General features: G+C 42.7%; 1 protein-coding gene and 1 pseudogene across 2 annotated transcripts in view; both read right to left on the bottom strand.

Moving 5' to 3' along the window:
• MED23 (mediator complex subunit 23) overlaps positions 1-20,388 on the bottom strand; it is a 254,975-nt gene that overhangs the window by 187,763 nt on the left and 46,824 nt on the right. The window contains exons 9-11 of one of the 2 annotated variants that reach the window (XM_033937086.1): positions 9,296-9,408; positions 7,693-7,788; positions 5,010-5,027 (exon numbers count right to left, since the gene is read on the bottom strand). In XM_033937086.1, the coding sequence (XP_033792977.1) occupies positions 5,010-5,027; positions 7,693-7,788; positions 9,296-9,408 (227 nt within the window). The remainder of the gene's footprint in view (positions 1-5,009; positions 5,028-7,692; positions 7,789-9,295; positions 9,409-20,388) is intronic. The other variant, XM_033937087.1, reaches the window with a different exon arrangement.
• On the bottom strand, positions 11,781-12,650 carry LOC117356674 (annotated as a pseudogene).

Here is a 20,388-nt window from a genome sequence, read left to right as displayed (position 1 = left end):
CAGAATGTCCATGCCCATTCTCCACCAGACATGTCCCCTCTAGAAAATGAATACAAAAAAGAATAAATACCATGCACTTAGTGCATGCCAACAGGTTACTTACCGTAAAATGCTTTAACGCACTTTGTGGTAAGTGTCTTCAAGCATACTAAGCACTGTTCCCTCCAAGGTGAGCTGGAGTCCTCAAGCTATAGTCCTGCCATTAGGGGGTGCTTTTTCACCATCACATTTTCAATAGGTGAGGGACAGGGAATCTGCCTTTCCCTACCAATTGAAAACACAGTATTGAAGCACCACACCCTACTGGTAGGAATTCAGTTGAAGGACGCCAGCTCAGCTTAGAGGGAACAGTGACACTAAGCACCATTTAGCAGACATACCCCACAGTATGCTACCATATATTAAGAAATAAATACTGTATTTTTTGCTCAATAAGACGCACATAACCATAAAACACACCCACCACTAGAGGAGGAAAAATCAAGAAAAAAAATTCTGAACCAAATGGTGTGACCTATGCCCTGTCCCCCCTCTGATGGTCTAGTGGTAGGTCAGGACAGGGTACAGGGCACATCTAGTGGTGGGCACGTCTAACAGTAGGCAGCCCCAAGCCAGCCATCCCCAGGACAGCCCACCAGCCAGCCCCAAACCAGCCAGCCAGCCCCAAACCAGCCAGCTCCATGCCAGCCAGCCAGTCCCAAACCAGCCAGCCAGCCCCAAACCAGCCAGCAAGCTCCAGGAAAGCCAGCCCCAGGCAAGCCCTCCCTACCTTTTAAAATTCTGCCATCAGCTCCAGCCAGCTTCGCTCCCTCCCTGCCTGTTACGGCAGACTTCCCTCTTCCGGGCTCTTCATTTTTTGTCTAGCGGCGAAACAAACTAGCAGCGTGGCCATCAGGAGCAAGCTTTATGCTCTCCCGCTCGGCCCTGGGCTGCTTTCTGATTGGCTGCCGTAAGTTCTCGCGAGTCCCGTGAGAACCTATGGCAGCCATTTGGAAAGCAGCATGGGGCCGAGCACAAGAGCGTAAAGCTTGCTCCTGATGGCCGCGCTGCTGATTTGTTTCGCCGCTGGTCGGGAAATGAGGAGCTGGCTGGACCACCAGGTAAAAAAGGGGGAATGGCGATGGCAGACGGACCGGTGAGGGGGGGTTTAAAAAAGGTGGTGCGGTGGCAGCGGGCAGGTGGGTTTAATAAGGTGGTGCAGGGGGCGGGTTTTACAATGGTACAGGGGGAGGGTAACAAAATTTGTACCTTCGCTTCATAAGACACACCGAGATTTCCACCCACTTTTGGGTAGAAAAAAAGTGCATCTTATGGAGCAAAAAATATGGTATGTCTGTATATGCTTACATTTTCATAAGAACTTCATGTACACTGCTTAACATATGGGCTCCTTTTACTAAGCTGCACTAGCGGTTTTAGCACGCGCGCTACACGCTAATGCCTCCATTGAGCTGGCGTTAGTTTTTGGCACATAGCGAAGGGTTTAGCACACGCTAAAAACGCTAACGCACCTTAGTAAAAGGAGCACTGAGTCGTTCCAGTTGCTAAACTGTACGTTTAGGAATCTTCAGGCCATTGATCCCTCCCCTTGACACTCTCTCCTCCGCTGTTTTGCCCCCTCCTCTCTACCATTTTGCTACACAAGTCTGTAAATGAGAATATCTCCTCCTATAACACTCTCCTCTGTTCTAAATACCCTCACTCCCCCTACCCCATGCTTTGTAAAGCGCTCCAAACCCCAGCCCTAGTTAAACTCTAAAATCCACTACTTATGCTCCTAAGCTAGGTTTCCTGAACGGCTCTGGCTCAAATCCCATGCTCACACTGACTTCATTCATTTCAAATTCCTCCTGACCTCCTTCCAATTTGCTCTCTCACTTGGCAAACAATATTATTACACCCACTTGACTGACACTCTTGGCTCCAACCCTCACAGCCTCTTTGCAACACTGATCTCCTCCCACTTCTAACCCTCTGCCATTCTCCCCCGGACTGGCTGAGTACTTCTATGACAAGGTTCACAAAATTAACCTTGAATTCTCAACCGAGCCACCTCCCCCGTCCACTCTACCCCCCCCAACACCTGCCACCTTATCTTCCTTTCCTGAAATTACTAAGAAAACTGCACATTTTCTTTCCTCCTCCAAACTCACTACCTGTTCCTCTGATCCCATCCCCACCCATCTTTCTCTCCTATTGTCATTCCCTCAACCTATCACTCTCCTTTGCAACTGTGCCCGACCTTCAACATGCCACTGTTGCACCACTCCTCAAAAAACCCTTGATGGACTATGACTGCCCTTCCAACTATCGTACTGTCTGGAGCATGACTGCCCTTCCAACTATCGTACTGTTTCCCTCCTCCCCATCTTATCATTGTTCAACTAGCTTCTGCATTCATGCAGAGAAGTTTTTCGGCTGCTCCCAAAGCCAGGTGAGCACTGCTTTCTTTACTTTATCATGCTTTGTCTTTTGTTCTCCGGGTCACAGTGACCCGGCACCGTTGACAATTCTCTCCAGAATACTCAGATCTTGTCTCAGGAATTGGGTCGCAACCTCCACATGCTTGTGCAGATCAGTAAACTGTTTGGGAACCCATCGTGCGCAGACTTTCCTGCATCCCAAGTAGTCATGAAATATGGCAAATGCAGATCCATAGCCGATATCCAAATTTGCAGCCAATTGAGACACTGTTATCCATCGATCTTCTCTAATCAAGGCATCGACCCTGTCAATGTGCTCTTGTGTGTGTGATGTTGATGGGCGACCAGAATGACCTTCATTGGTTATGCCTGTTCTTCTCGCTTTAAACCTTTTTACCCACTCAAACTTTTAATTGATTAATGGTGTTATGTCCATACTGAGTCAATATCAGATGGTAAATTTCCACAGGTTTCACTATTTTCTGAAGATGGAGCAGAGGGCTACTACATTCAAGTTGAAATCTGAACACTGGTAAAATAAATCTGCTACTGTTTTGGACTTATGTCCAGACGTTTGAATTTTGGAAAGAACTTTATGTTAAGTGCTTGTTTTTATTGTGATTTTCCTGAATGTTTTGTATTTGAGTTTTGGCCTTTTGTACACCATTATGGACTGTTTGGGATATTTGCATTGTATAAATAAACATGAGTTTGCAGTGTATAAATAAACATGAGTTTGGCTGGAAAATGTTTTGCCATCTGGCAACCCTACAGCACAAGCTGAGTGGAACAGGAAGCTGTGTGTAAAAGCTGAGTCTTCTGAGGGTGTTTTAAAAGCTCCTAAGTTTGACCAAATCTTGAGTTAAAAACATCTGGGAACCACGGGAGGGAACAAGTCATTTTGGTCTTTGAAGGGTGGTTAGTATTCCCCACATACCTACCCCAGTCTAGGAGAGGCAGGACAGTTATGTGCTTCTCAATTGGAAAATAAAGGCAACCGTTTGTTTGAGATGTGACCAGTGTTGTAGTGTGCCTAAGGAAGCACTAGGGAAATGTGCAAGCAGGAGCATTGTCTGGGACTGCCTAGGGACAGGAAGCAGTGGACTCAGGTCCTGGTTACAGAAGGCTGCCTAGACTGACAAAGCAGTAGCAGAAGCCCTTAAGCTGGAACTGTTAGCAGAGTTTTTCTGCTTTTATTTTGCTAAGTTGGAAAAAGATCAAACCGTTTGAATAGTAAATTAGTGCCTTGGATTGCTTGGTATTTTTGGCCATGAGATGATGGAGAGCCCTGTTTGACAGTACTTTACTTTTGTGCATAGGACTATGTAAAAATAAATAAACCCTTTTGTGTTTGAAAAAGGATTATGACTTAGAAGCTGTTTGCATTGAAAATACTGCTACTTCCCTATTGGCACTCCGTGAAGCTGGACTTTGTGTACGTGATGAGGGGATGGCCTTTACCAGGCTGGCGGGCTCGGAATCCATCACAATGTATCTATATCTATCTATATTTTAACACAGAGTTCTATTTTGTTTTGTTCTTGCTGGAGTGCATGCTTCTTTTTTGTTTTTGGTTGCTTCTCCTTTTTTTTTCTCTTATGTAAACCTGGTCATTCATGTGTTGAATTAAATAAATTGATATCATAAAATTTTTCTCACACTATATACATCAATGACATAATTTTATAAGAAATCTTATCAATGTCTTGACTTCTTCCTCTTTGGTTGATCCCATACTTATTAGAACACCCAGGCTCCTACTTTTATGCTTTGTAATAATCTATTTATCAAAACCAGTGCATATGTTTCCAAACAAATGGCTACACCACAAATGTATCAGTGGTTGTGTATGGCTCACAGCATGCCTCATTCTAAATTTTTAGTTAGCAGGACCAAATACCTAAAGAAAGAGAATATTAAAAGTTGGGCCATGTCTGCAGTCAGGGCTGGCAATTTCCCAGTACCAAATTTAACTTTTACTCATCACTTTTTAAAGGTGACGCCTTCTTACGTTATAAGTTCAATTTTCAAAGAAGGCTAGATCACAAGATGCACCCTGAAGAAATCATGCAATTTAAAAAAAATGGTCATAAGATGCATGATAAGAAGACAATGCAATAAGCAGTGTTAGTGCACTTTAAGAAGTTCTCCACCACTAAAGTTTTTTTCTTCATAAATTCGAGTAATATGTCTACTCCTCTGAAATCTACTGTACCATTGTTTTCTTTCTGAAAAAAAAACAAGATGATGTCCTTCATGTATAGCCTTCACTGACCCCCCCCCCACCTATCATGTTTCTTAGGCTATCATAAGCATAGATATAGCAAAAGGTTGGAAACAGAGGGAAGAGGAAAAAAAATCAGCTTAACACTATGATGAAATGGAAGCTAGATATAGTGGCCTTCAAAAATGTATTTCTGACATCAGCAGGGACTTAATACATATTAATTAACAGCATTTTGTCTTGGCATCTGGCAGTCCTGCCAATTTCAAGCCCTGACCTGGTATTTTTCTAACAGCAATCAGTGGCTACAAAGCGGCCAATGCACCGTTAGTCACAATACAACAGTAAGTTTGTGAACATACCTGAGCAATGTTCAAGGTCTAGAGCATTGGAGGATGGGCAGGACAAGACAGGACAGAACAAAAAATAAAGGAAGAAAAACAGAAAAGACAAAACAGTGACTATGAGGCCAGCTTCAAGGAACCCCATAAGTCAGACAACATCCGCCCCCAAGGCCACGTGACCTAAAAAGCAGACATGAATAAACATGCCTGTTTTCTAGTGATGCAGTTTTGCACAGCTCAATCAACAGTGTCATGTATTGAAAACTAGTAATACAATGGAACTTGCTTAATTGCATAGCTGCCATGCGATTAACCGGGCTATTCGAATAACCAGAACAGTATAGTGCAGTGTATGGAAAACCTGCATAAACCTATTTCCAAATGGCCAAAATACAAATAAAACAACATATTTAGCAGTAGCAGAAAATTTTGTACTCATTCCTTTATATCTGGTGTTCTGATGTTCTATTCTACTTTGATGTAAAATAGTCTGGAATTTTTTTTGTCTGCTTTCTCATGCTAACAGCTTTGACAGCACAAAGTTCTCTACTGCATAAAGTGATGAGAAATCATTCATTGGCGCAGAGTCTTGAGCGCACTAATTGACCGAGCTGGTGTCGGTGCATCATCGGTGTCGCTCTCATCTCCTCCCTCACCCCCACTGGGCTTATCATTTGATCTTCTGGACCTAGCCAGCTGCAGTGATAAGCTAATATCATTGTTAGTTGGCATGCCGTGGCACTCTACAGTTACATTACATTAGTGATTTTTATTCCGCCATTATCTTGCGGTTCAAGGCGGACGACATCCATTTCAATGAACTGTTCAAATTCCTCAGCAGTTAAGCCAACTGACAGCGGCAGTAAATCGTCAAGATCATAGGTGTCTGTCATCTGTTTCTGATGTGCCACAAACACAGCCTTGTGGAAGCAGTTAACAACTATCTGCTGCTTCATGTCTTTCCAAGCCTGAGGCAGCATATGAACTGCATCAAACAACATTACTGTTTTTGCAAGGCTGTTTGCTGACAGATTTGCCTCACTGCTGTCAATTTTGGCTAAGATTTTTTTTCCAGGACACGGCGACAGTAGTGGACCTTCAAATTTCTTATGATGCCCATGTCACATGGCTGGATGCATGATATTGTGTTGGCGGGAGGAAAATCAGTTTCACGTGCTGGAGATTTTTGGCAGCAAATTAGCTGCTTACAAAAAATATTTGACATCATCCACTCATTAGTGCTTGCATCATATGCGACATTGATATTTGCTGATCCCCGAAAACATTTTAGTGATTTGTTTTTTCCCCAATGACAAGCAATTTACGCTCTTCAGTGCCTGTCATGTTTGTACAAACCAGCACTGTAATTAATAAATCCTAGTTTAGTTACAGTTGAGGATATCATCAGGTTTATAATTACATAACAAACTGGGCAGAACTTCAGAAATCCAGCAATCAACAGTTGGCTCATCAGCATCCTTCTTAACGTGCATACGCTTGTAGACAATGCCAGTGCGAGGTTTCCATTGGCATAAATAAACCAACTGTTGCCTTGAAATCCAATTTGTTTAGCTTTTTTGCCAATTCCTGGTCCTTCTCCTGCAGAACTGGTCCACTAAGCAGCAAGTAATGACCACATGAAGTCATGAACCACACTATCAATGCATTCTCAACATCAGCAACTTTTCCAATGCATTGACAGTTCTGTTCGGGAATGTCATTACATTGTCATTATTCATTCTTGAATTTTAGCCAGTCTAGAAATTTGCGACTGAGATGCCTAGTTTCTGAACAATCTCTGACCGAGACTGCTTTTCCTTCAGCATGTTTACTACTTTAAGTTTATCTCTTAAAGTTAAGTCTGTGATTTACGCATTGTCTCCATTTTCGATTTTTAACTTTAAGCTACAATCAACATTTACACACTACAGTAAGACAGCAACAGTAAGGTGGGAAGATGTTCAATGAATTTAGTTCATGTCCTTCCCCCTAGGGCGTCATGAGTGAGGGGGCATGGTTCGGGCTGGTCTATTGTAAACTAATGATAGCCCAGGCATGGGTGATTGATATTAGAAGCGTTAATGACATTTATATACACTGCTGTAAGTCTGGACTTGCTCACTGGTGCATTTCCCGCTAAGATGCCAATGTTGTTGACCCACAGAGCCACATTCTATGCGATAAATCGAGACAACCTTCACCACTTCAGTATGCTAATAGACGAACTTATTCAATTAACCAGTATACAATATGTAAATAAGCGGGCAGTTTATTGTATAGGAAGATACATTTGGATTGGATTTTTATGCTGTTATGCAATTAAGTGGGATCCACTGTATTGCAACAAGACTAATTGCAATAATTTGTCATTTGTTATAGGTTCTATACATGACATGCTTATTTGGCAGAAGGTATACTTGAGGCTGGCCTTATAGTATAAAGAAAAATAAGCAATGCAAAAAAATAAGGTTAATTTTAAATATTTGCATTTATACTTAAAATGCTTAAAAGAAATATACTAAAAAGGAGCAATATAGTATGTAACAAACCTTCAGCATTACTAAACATTAAAACAAAAACTTATATTTTAAAAAGTCACTAGCTCAAACTGTTTTGTGTAGTTAGCTAAAGCAAAGAAAAGAGAAAGACCACCACCTATTCTATGCAGAACTGACTATTATGTTCCAGTTCACTACGGTACCTGCTTATTTAGGCCAAGCATATTGCAGACCATGTCTCGGGAATAAGGCTGTTCCAACACATATCTCAGCAAAGCAGTCTGTGGCTCAAAGAGATCCTAAGGAGGGAGAGGAGAAGAGAAAGGTATTATGAAGCCCACATAGAGATTTTAAATTCAGTTTTTATTTTCTGCTGAAAAGATAATCTGTACAGCACTTTTGTTAAGAGACTGATTATGTTCAAACCCTTCAGAGTGAGATCTACCAACCATTTTCTTTGTAGAATTATTACTGTACATATGAATAATGTTGTCAAGGCTACCATTTCTGAAACCTCATTTTGTTATTTTCTAAGGCACATATTCACAAATTCCTAAATACTCTATACCCAATATTTCTGTTTTTTCCCTCTGTCCACCACCTCTCTCTCTCCCCCTGCCTTGTGCCCTGGGTCAGACATCTCTTTCAACCCCCATTCAGCACCTCTCATTTCTTCCCGTCCATCATCATGTGCAACATTTCTTCCTCTCTCCCCATGCAGTCTCTCTTTCTCCCCTCTACCCTTTGTCCAACACTTCAAGTTTGTTTAAAATTTCTTATACTGCCTAATCACACTTCTAAGCGGTGTAGAATAATCATAAAAACTTACATTGACTAAAATACAAACTTAAAATTACAAGATATCTTTAGGGATGAGTAATACAGTCAAAGACATTTAAACTTTGGCAAACAGGAACGGAGGGTAAAATGGCGCAAGCTACAATATTCAGAGTAAAAGGGAACGAATAAAGAAAAAACAGAATATGTAAGATTTCTCTCTCTCCACGTCTTTGTTGCTTCTCTCCTTTCCTTTCACCCATCCTATATTCAATACTTCTTCCTCTATCCTCTCCCCTATGTGCAGCAACTTTCCTTCCTTCCCTCTGCTGCGCCACTGAAAACTCTTTCTCCCTAAGGCCTTGCTTCAATGGGTTAAGGCTGTGGCTGCAATTCCCACACACTGTCTGCCACTAACCTGGAAGCTGCAGGCAGTGTGTCGGAATCGCTGCCACGATCCATTGAAGAAACTCCTGTTGCTAAGGAAGAAGATTCTGCGTGACTGTGCAATTCTGTGGAAATCCTGCATTGAGCAGTTGCGCAGAATTCCATCAGGAGTACTTACTATACTCTTCTAATGATACCAAGCTTTGGCTATGCTTCCAGATAATAATGTTCTGCAAGCTGCTGTTTTCTCAGAGGGACCAAAGTATGGGCTACTTCTCTCCAACTGCTCCCACTTAAAAGAAGGTACTGCTGCTAGCTCACTGATCAAGAGCAACAGTGCGTTTCTTCAGAAATTTTGGTAGCAACTAGAGAAAGGTAGAAACAAATGCAATATTAATGATTTTCCACCCAAGGAGCAGCAAAGAATATTCTTTTATTTAAGGCTATTCGTACTCTTACAGCAAATTCAATTTTTTTGCAGCAAGAGACTCAATTGCTTTAGCGCTTAAGATTATGTTTAATTAAAGTATGTGACGATATCTTTCTGTAGCCTTCCACCTTTTTCTCCTTACCGTCAAGCATAAGCATCCTTACTATAAAAGCACTCAAAGGCTTTGTTTTTAAGTAGTGGCAGGATCTTACCTTATCATAAGGTAAAAGACCTTTTAAAGGAAAACGCAGAGTTGTAGGATCCAGTTTCCAGGAATTACATATAGCTCCAGAGTTGTTCACCACTGGAAGAAGGCTGCAACGTCCTGCACCACACAAAATATAAGAAGAATTAAGTCTTCCAAAATGGTTTGGTTTAGCATTGTTGCAGCAGTCTGGATCTCACTGCGGCAAATGACACCAGCCACAGAAGTCTAAGAGAACATTATTAGTTTGATAACTCAATTTGCATCTCCAGTTGGGATACAAATTAAAACAGCAGTAAATGCAAATCATATACAAACATAACCTTACGAGCATAAAATCTAAAGAAATATTACATGAACAAAGAGGAAAAGGGGATGGCACTTGATATACTGCTTTTTCTGTGTGTGGTTACAATCAAAGCAGTTTACATATTTATTTTATACCTGGGGCATACCATAGTTTATTTTATACCTGGGGCAAAGAAAAATTAGGTTCTTACCTCGGTAATCTTTCTTGTAGATGTGTCTAATGGTCCTGAAATGATAGAGTTCTGCATCCCAACTTGCAAATTGCTTGCAAAAAAACTGTCAATCATGTTTTCAACTTTGCCTGCTTCCTAGGGATCTGCTCCTGCCCCCTCAGGTCGTACAAAAGCAATCAAGTAGCACTGAAATAATAGACATAACTGGAAGGAGGGAAACGGGGAAAAATCCCCGACACTACAATTCTGTTCTGCTCCTTAACAACGCAAACAAAAGCAAAATCCAACTGGTCTGCAGTAAATAATGAAAGCAAAACAAAGAAAAACTGTAGACAAGGGTACAAGATGCACGCTTAGTTTATTAAAACAATTAGGGTTGCGGTTCAAGTCACCACCTTTTACAAACCAGGGCACCCGACACAGTCCGTGTTTCGGTTAACACACCTTAATCAGGGGTCCCTAATTTGAAAGGTATCAATTGAAACAGCAACAAAAATAAACTTATGTCCGATTCTAATAAAATGTCGCTGGAGCAAAGAGTCAGTGGAGTAATTGCAAAAAATTGCTAAAAAATTCTTTAACATCCTTTGTTAGTGAAGGTGCTGCAAGGAAAATCTTTTTCGGACGTCATCATGTTTGAACGCCACTCATGTGACTTCTATTTCAAGTGGATAGTCAGTGGCATTCTTTGTCAGTTGCAAGTCAGAACGCCATTGTTTAAGATTGACAGACTACTTCACCCGGTACGCATGTTTTCAGTTTCCCTCCCGGTTTGTCTGCAGTGATTTATTTGATGTGAGAAGGATTTTGACTGGAGTTAAATATCAGATTCCTTTTTGTTCACAAAAACATCTATTACTTGACATGCCTTTCTACAGCAAGTTATTCACTGGCAGTTTTGTCTACCAGTAGAGTACATTGGAGTTTCAAGTTCAGGTCTCCTGAAGCAGATTTCGAAATGGGGCCGCAGTAGGGACCCTCAACTACGTCTAAGATAAGTGATGTTATTTACACTTGCTTGTCAGTTAAACTCTGAGGCATGACATATTAAACTAAAATATATAAAAGAAAATAAAAAAACCAATATATAAAAGAAAAAACATTATATAAAAGAAAAAGAAGAAAAATACAAAACAGAAATTAATTGAAGAAGCATATTATATGCTATGACTGGATGACTTAGCTCCGCAAGGGGGGCAAACACCCCCCATTAGAGCTATACATCTCTGAGCATAAGGAAGCGACATCAATCAATAAACTGCTTTATAATATATGGTCTTCTAAATTAGGAGATAAGTTGTGTGTATTCATATATATTGGTATACATTAGTATACTGTTTCATATCTCCTTTGGAATAAACATAATACCCTATAAAGAGATTGTTGAATACATCCATCTTTAGCATTCATTTTTAACATTCAACTTTCTTCCTTTTTTCTGCTTTCTTCTCAAAATCTATCTACTTTTCCATGTCTTCCCTTCCCATCTATCCATGTATACCATCTCCTCTCTCTTTCTTCTTCCCTATTCCCATCTATCCATAAGAAGCATTTCTTATCTCTTCCTTGCTGCACCCACTGATGTGCACCATCTCCTCCCTGTGTCTCACCTTCCTCTCCATCCCTGTGCACCATCTCATCCCTATCCCATGGTCATATGGGCTGTCGTCTTTCTCCTTTCCTTCCCATAGCCTGGAATCGCTCTCCTCTCCCATGGTCTGGCATCTCTCTCTCTCTTTCCCTCCCTCTTCCTGAGGGCTAACATCTCTCCTTATCTCAAGGTTCAAGTTTATTATTTGATATACTGTTAATCATTACGTTTAAGCGGTTTACAATAAATTTAATAAAAACATATCTGATAAAACGGGATTAAAATATAACATTATTTACTGGGACACAGACAATTTTCCAACTCTTGTTCTCATTCTGAAAATTCCACATAACACTACCTACATTTGAGGGTGTGGCTTTTCCCCTCATCGCATGACATATGGGGCGGTCAATTCAGGATCAAACAGAATCTTCCAGGGGCTGATCACTGCGCTGGGGGATGGGGAGCTATGAGTGAAGGGCAGGCGGTGGTTCTGTGAAGAAGTATGGTGCAACAAGGCCTCTGTAGCTCGGATCCTCTGTTTGGATGAGTACACTAGGAAGTGCTTGAGCAGGTCCAGGGCTGGAGGAGATGCATATTGTACAATATGTTCCAGTGGTATGGGTGGGTTCTCCTTGAAGGAGATCTTGTTGTAATCAGGGAATTCTGTGATTTCCAGACAGATCTTCTCAATGAGGGTGTCCAGGATCTGCAGTACACAGCACAGTTGTTGAATATAATTTTCTCCAGGGAAGAGGGGCGAATTATTGAGCAGCTTCTCAAAGATGCAAACAACCGCCCAAAACTCCACACCTTTATCATACTTCCAAGCACCATATAGAAGCTCAGGGGCTCAGTACCATCTAGTGGCCACCTGATGAACATAAGAACATAAAGCAGTGCCTCTGCTGGGTCAGACCAGAGGTCCATCATGCCCAGCAGTCCACTCACGCGGCGGCCCATCAGGTCCAGGACCTGTATAATAATCCTCTATCTATACCAATCTATACCCTTTTCCTTCAGGAAATTGTCTAATCCCTTCTTGAACCCCAATACCATATTCTGTCCTATCACACCCTCTGGAAGCGCATTCCAGGTGTCCACCACCCTCTGGGTAAAGAAGAACTTCCAAGCGTTGTTATGAATCTGTCCCCTCTTAACTTTTCCGAATGCCCTCTCTTTCTTGTATGATGGCTATACAGACAGTCACCTTCATTGGAAGATACTCTCGCAAGTCCAAAGTCTGCACTCTTCAAATGTCCTGTGGAGTTGATGAGGTGGTTGGCAGGTTACTCTCTTTTCCTTTCTGCGGTCTGGTATCTCTCCTCCTTGCAGTCTGGCATCTCTCTCTCTCCTCTCCTTCCCTTCCATTCTGTGGTCTGACATCTTTGTCTCTCCTTCCCATTCCAGTGGTCTGATATCTCTCTCTTCCCTCTTTCCATCATCCTTCTCCGGAATCTGACATCTCTCCCTTCTTTGACTCATCTCTCCTCCCTCTCAGTGTAACATTTCTCCCTCCCTCCTCTCCACCACTATCATGTTCAACAATTCTCCTTCTGTCCCATGTATACCATCTCTCCTTTCCTCCCACTCCACACACTTATGTCTAAGATGAAGAAATTAGATTCTTACCTGCTAATTTTCTTTCTGTTAGCCTGTAGACTGGTATAGTTCCTTTATGGATGGGTATTATACCTCACTGCTATCAGCAGGTGGAGACTGAGATCAAACATGTATATCAGCATAGCTTCTCCTCTACTAATCCAAATAGCCAAGCCAAATAGCCAAGCAGAACCTAGGAAAATTCTTAACTGAAAAACAGTAAAATACACCCCGAACAGGAGTGTAAAAACAACAAACAACTGTTGGAACATGTGTAGAACTGTATCCTGGAAAATAAAATATCTCCACAGTTCACCTTCTAAGCTAGCTGAGCCATCACCGCTGTTCTTAATTCTCCCTGGCCCTAGAAAAATACTAGAACCCGCAGAAAAAAAATCAAAATCTGCACACGAGCAAAAACCCGCAAATCACCACACAAAGACAGGTAGGGTGGGGAACTATATTGGTCTATAGGCTAACAGAAAGAAAATTAGCAGGTAAGAACCTAATTTCTCCTTCTATATCGCCTGGTAGACCGGTATAATTCCTTTACGGATGGGACGTACCAAAGAAGTACCCATCTAGGGTGGGACCCCCGAAGAGCCGACACCAGAACACGTTCACCGAATACCGCGTCTGACAAAGGAATGCAGATAAGACTAAACTGCAGCCTTGCAAATATCCACTGGAGGGACTAGAAAAAAGACTCAGCCCAAGAAGCTGCCTGACCCCTAGTAGAATGAGCCTTGAGAAATTCTGGAACAGGCTTCTTCTTCAGAAGATAAGTGGAAGCAAGTCTCCTTGATCCAGCACACAATAGTAGCTTTAGAAGCGCCATCCCCCTTACAAGGACCTGCTAGAAGGACAAAGAGATGATCCGATTTCCTGATCTCCTGGGTCCTCTGCACATAAGAGCAAAGGACCCGACTGACATCCAACTTGCGCAGCTGTCTCTGCTTGGAAGAGCCCGCCTAGCTACCCAAAACTGGGAGGACCACTGCCTTTGTCAGAAAGGAAGAACAGGCCTCAAGACAACCCGCTCCCTAGAAAACTCCAAGAAGGGAGCCCTACAAGAGAAAGCCTTCAGCTCAGAAACACGTCTAGCTGAAGTAATGTCCGGGCTTAGACACCACTCTCCGGGATCTAGCACGTGACGACTTAGGAAGTCCACTTGAACATTCTCCACTCCGGCTATGTGGGAAACTGATATTTCTTGAAGGTGTGACTCCACCCAGACCATGAGCAGAGCCACCTCCCGGGCCACCAAAGTGCTCCTGGTGCCCCCCTGATGATTGACATAGGCCACAAAAGGGGAACCAGGAGTCCAAAAACAAAGTTCCAACAGAGCTAAGAGGGGAGCCGAATTAGCCTTACCACTTGCTACCGGAGACTGAGGAAGACTGTATTAGTAGAGGGGAAGCTATGCTGATATACAAATTTGATCTCAGTCTCCACCTGCTAGTAGCAGTGAAGTATAATACCCATCCATAAAGAAACTATACCTGTCTATCAGGCGATACAGAATTTTCTTTTCCCTCACCCACCGGCAGCATCTCTTTCCCCAACCTGTGCAGCCGGTCTTTTCCATCCCCTCCCAGCCCGTGCAGCATCTGTCTTCCTTGCTTTCCCAACCCCCTTCCCCCAAAGCCCATGCAGCATGTCCTTTCCTTATTCCAAACCCCAGTTCTCCCTTCTCAGCTGGATCCTATGGTACAATAGTTCACAGTTCCCAACTCCTCCACCCTACCATAGCCCCACTGCTGAATTTTAAAATCTATGGGCAACCAATGCGAAGCCAGCCTCCCGCCATTGCCCTGCTCTGGAAGTGTTCTTTCTGCAGCACTTCCTCTTCCCACACAAATAGGCCACTGCAGAAAGAACACTTACGGGGCAGTGCAATGGCAAGAGGCTGGCTTTGCTTTGGCTGCCCAAAGATTTTCAATTTCATCAGCAGGGAGGTGGGAGGTGGTAGGTGGGTGAGTTGGGACTCAAAGAGTCTCCTGGAGAGTGTAGTGTCAGGCGTACAGTCACCATGGGCCTAAAACTGCCAGGCGGACCTTTGTGTTTGACAATTTTCTAACAAGATGGCGGACAGTTAAGTCATCTACTGTTCCGTCTCCTTCCAACTACTTTTTATTTTTTTTCTTTTCTTTTGTCTTTTATAATTTTTATTGTTGATTTCTAATTTTTGCTTTTGTCTTTGATCATAATTTCTTTTTCTGAGTTTCTTTTCTATTGTTATATATTTATTTTTCAAATTACTTACTGTTTTTGTGATTTGACCGTTGGTCCAGCCAGGCAGTTGAGGGGCACTGCACTTATGGTTTGATGGACCTTTAGGTGGCGACTGGGAGAGACCGGACTGGGACCTTGTTCTGATTGGGTTGTGGAGGACCTGGTCTGAATACTTTGCTCCTGAGCGCCGACGGCTGCGTGTTGCAGTTTGCCCCTGTTTGGGAGTGGAAAGGGAGGTGGCAGGTTTCAGGCGGATGGCCGGAGGCAGCGATCGAGCCAGGCTCCTGAGGCGAGAGCAGCACAGACGCCGCACTGCAATCGATGGCCTGCAGTTAGAGAAGCTGAAGGGAGCTTCCCACAAGATCCACTATCTGAATGTGCTAGATAGATCGTGCCCAGCTCCGGCGCCCTTGGTCGTTGCGGTCCTCTTCGCCGTCTCCGCTTGTCTCCTGCGCACCCGGCTCCGGTGGCAGAGGCCTGTTTGGCGATTGTCCGGCCCGGAGTTTGAGAGCTTCTGCCCCGAAATCCCAGTGTCTCCAAAGCTCTCTAAAGTTTCCTGCCGGTGTCGCTATGGGGAACGCAGCAACAGCATAGCGGAGGGTTCCCTGTCAACCTCAGCTCCTGCAGCGTCAGCACGCACCAAGATCGGCGCCAAGTAACTTTTCAGCAGAAGAGGAGCTCTGACAGTCACCACAGGCCTCATCTAGGGCAGTCTCCTTGGAGCAACCGTTCAGGGTGGCGGCAGGAGCGCGGGCAGTATGTCATGGGGAGGAATGCATAAGGGAGAACATCACAGAGGAGGAGATGTGGGCATCCTGGGACTATCAGCCAGGCCTTTTCCCTGGAGAGGTCTTTTCTCTGGGATCATCATCATTCCTCCAGAACTGACTTGCTCCACTTCATCACCGAAGTCGAAACCGTGGATTGTAGACATTGTTTTATTTTTATTTTTCCCAGTTTATGAATTATTCTTAATCTTATTCATTGTTTTTGTTTTGTTCTATTTCTATCATTTAAATTTCTCCAGAATTCTTTTGTACAACGATTCCTCCTTCTGCATCTATTCCTTTCTCTCCTCTACCTTCCAAAGTACTAAGTTTAATACAATCTTGTTAGAATGTTTATTTTCTTATTTTACCTCTATCTCTACTTTTCACTTCTTTATTACTCTCTAGGTACTTTAGTTAGATTGTGAGCCTTCGGGACAGTAAGGGAATTTCTAAGTACCTTTCTTACTTATAATTTCAATGTATATTTTCTGTAAACCGCTTAGAACTTAACGGATGTAGCAGTATATAAGAAATAAATTACATTACATTACATGTGCTCTAGGGGGAGGACCTTGCAGTCAGACCACTTTAAGTCCCAGCCTAGCTAGGAAGGGGCCAAACAGCCTGTGCTCAAGCTCCTGAGTTATAAAAAATACTTGCAGGCTGGTTAGCTAGGTGTTCTCAAGGACCGATCCTGCTAGCAGCAGATCTCCTTAATGTGGGTCTGCATCTTCTCCCAGGCAGAGGTTCCAACAAGTGGGAACCTCTGGGCACCAGGCCTCCAAATAAACACTGAGAAAAAGATACCCGAAAAAAATAAAACCACAGAGCAGATCAGAAATACTTCTGAGCAACTTGTTTGAAGAAAACAAACTGAGGGGGCAGGAGCAGATCCCTGGGAAGGACGCGGAGTTGAAAATATGATTGACAGTTTTCTGCAAGCAACTTGCGAGTTGGGATACAGAACCTCATTGTTTCAGAACTACTAGACATTTTAGAGCGAGTGTACAATTGGGCAGACTGGATGGACCATTCTGGTCTTTATCTGCCATCAATTACTATGTTATGTTACATATTGCAATAGAATGAAGTGTTAAGTGATTTTCCCAGAGTCCCAAGGAGATGAAGTAGAAATCGAACTCACAATCTCAGAGTGCTGAGACAGCTGCTCTAACCACTAGGCTACTCCCCCACTCAACAACTCAAATACTCTACTGCTGGCATTTTTGTTAGTTTTACATTTCCTGGAACATTTAGAGGGCTGCATTTCTGCTCTGAAGACTGTAAGGCTGTTTATAGTTATTCTTCATGTTATTTTAAATTCTTTAATTTGTATTTATTCTCTTTCATTACTTTTTATTAAGGGCTCCTCTTACAAAGCAGTGTGAACGATTCCCATGTGTGTTTATGTGATGCCAGCAGAGCGGGATTGATTGTATATCCGCTACTAGCTATAAGATTAGTTCTCTCGTCCCTCCAGTATTCCCCACTCCTGATGAAGTTATCGAAACGGGGCCTTGTCAAGTGGAGATATAGCAGCGATATGAACTTATGAACTTGAGAAGATTCAGCTAAGTTGATTTATTTCTTAGCAGTTTGATATCTAATTATGACTTTCACTGTTTACGAATGATTTTTTGCGATTGATTTTTTTGGCGGATCTCAAGCACGCTCTACATTCCCCTTTCTTTCCTACTTTGGATACACACCTGCACTTTATAATTATATATTTATTTATTGGCACCAGAAAATGTTCTGAAATAAGGGAAATGATGATGTATGGAACAGGGTTTATTTAGACCTTTGGTCTGGTGCTAGTTACCTAGGAATACCTGCTTGGGGCTTTTGGTTATTCGTAGGGATAATTGCACCCTTACTGAAATCCCCTTATCAGGTTGTTGAAAATCATAAGCTCAGATTTAAATTGCAGGTGCCATCCCTTTGTTGGGAATCAAAGGGTTTTGGGTTTTTTTTACCAATTTTTCCATTTGAGTCTTTTATGGTATTGGTAATACATATTTTTCAGTTTTTTGAAGCAAATGCGACAAAACCCATTCAATTCCTATGGGCGTCATTGCATTTGCTGCTCAGGAATCACTAGTACAGCTTTGTAAGAGAGGTCCTAATTTTTTTTAGGACAGCATTTTAATGAAAATTTGTAATTGTGATTAATCACATGATTACAGGTACTGTATGTTATTTTTTTTTCCCTTACTGCAGCTCCTTCTGACTTTGAGCAATGGAGGGATAAGTGACTTGCCCAGAATCACAAGGAACTGCAGTGGGGAAAAAATATAACGTACCTTTAATCTTGCAATCAACCATGATTAAAATTTTAAATTGAAATACAGGTTGTTGTTTTTTTTTTTTAGCACTTCTAGAACCTCCATAAAGCAAAGTTACTTACTGTAATGGGCGTTATCCTGTGATAGCAGGCAGATATTTTCACATGTGCGTGACGTCATCCACGGAGCCCCGGTATGGACAGTGAAAAGTATAGTATCACTTTAAGCTTTAGCAAGCTTTTAGACTGCCCGCACCGTGCATGCACGAGTGCCTTCCCACCCGATGCCAGCTCGTGAGGTCATCAGGGGAGGTGGGCGGGTTGTGAGAATATCTGCCTGCTATACCAGGATAACACCCGTTATGGCAAGTAACTGTGCTTTATCCTTAGGCAAGCAGGCAGCATATTCTCACACGTGGGACTCCCTAGCTTTAGAAAAAAGGGATGGATGGAGATTTGGGTTACAATAACTCAGAAAAATTTGAGTTGCTTCGCAAAGCATGACCTAATGTCTGATCTGAGAGCACGGAGGCAAGGGAAGGAACTGAATGGGACAAAAGTATAAGGAACTGGAAAATAAAAAACTTGAAATGGAATGTGGCCATGCAGAGTCTCGATGAAAAGCTTTAGGTAAAACTGATGTCAAACGAAGAGAATGCAAAAGTGGCAACACGGTTATTATGGGAGACTTCAACTACCCCGGGATAGACTGGAGTCTTGGAAGCTCGAAATGCGCTAGGGAGACAAAATTCCTGGAAGCCACGCAAGATTGCTTCATGGAGCAGCTTGTTAGAGAACCGACGAGAGGAAATGCTACTCTGGATCTAATCCTAAATGGGTTAAGAGGACCTGCAAAGGACGTAGAAGTAGTGGGGACGTTGGGAAACAGCGATCATAATATGATCAAGTTCAAGGTTGAGGTAGGAGTATCAAAAGGTAAGAGATCCATAGCGACAACCTTTAACTTCAGGAAAGGAAACTACGAAGCAATGAGGGAATTGGTAAGGAAGAAACTTAGGAACACTTCCAAAACATGGCTAACGGTAAAACATGCTTGGTCCTTCTTCAGGGACATGGTGAGCGAGGTGCAAAATCTGTATATCCCCAGATTCAGGAAGGGGTGCAAAAAGAATCGAACAAAAGACCCGGCGTGGATAACCAAAATAGTGAAGGAAGCGATAGGCAATAATAAAAATTCATTCAAGAAATGGAAAAAGGACAAATCTGAGGGGAACTGGAAAGAGCACAAGAAATATCAAAAAGAATGTCACCGTGAGGTTCAGAAAGCTAAAAGAGAGTATGAAGAAAGGCTAGCCAGGGAAGCAAGAAATTTCAAACCGTTCTTCAGATATGTTAAAGGGAAGCAGCCAGCTAGAGAGGAAGTGGGACTGCTGGACGACGGAGACAGGAAGGGAGTGGTGAAGGAGGAGAAGGTAGTGGCAGAAAGGCTTAACATGTTCTTCTCGTCTGTATTTACTAACGAAAACACGTCCAACATGCCGGAACCTGAGCAATTCTTCAACGGAAGTCAAGCAGAAAAATTAACATTCATAGAAGTGAGCATTGAGGACGTTCGCAGGCAGATAGAAAAACTAAAAACTGACAAATCCCCGGGTCCGGATGGCATACATCCAAGGGTTCTGAAGGAATTAAAAGAGGAGATAGCGGAACTACTGCAGCAAATTTGCAACTTATCCCTGAAAACAGGCGAGATCCCGGAGGATTGGAAGATAGCCAACGTTACACCCATCTTTAAAAAGGGATCAAGAGGTGATCCGGGAAACTACAGGCCGGTGAGCCTGACTTCGGTTCCGGGGAAAATGGCAGAAGCACTGATAAAAGAAAACATTGATCAACATTTTGAAAAACACGAACTTCTGATAGCCAGCCAGCATGGTTTCTGCAAGGGAAGATCGTGCCAAACAAACTTATTGCACTTCTTCGAAGGGATTAACAAACAGATGGACAAAGGAGACCCCATTGACATCATATATCTAGATTTCCAAAAAGCCTTTGACAAGGTGCCCCCATGAACGTCTACTCCGGAAACTGAAGAACCATGGGGTGGAAGGAGACGTACATAGATGGATCAGAAACTGGTTGGAGGGTAGAAAACAAAGGGTAGGGGTAAAGGGC

The sequence above is a fragment of the Geotrypetes seraphini genome, chromosome 3 (assembly GCF_902459505.1).
Source record: "Geotrypetes seraphini chromosome 3, aGeoSer1.1, whole genome shotgun sequence".
NCBI classification, from domain to species: domain Eukaryota; kingdom Metazoa; phylum Chordata; class Amphibia; order Gymnophiona; family Dermophiidae; genus Geotrypetes; species Geotrypetes seraphini.
The sequence above is the reverse complement of the archived record's forward strand: the minus strand, read 5'-3'. Positions and strand labels throughout refer to the sequence as shown.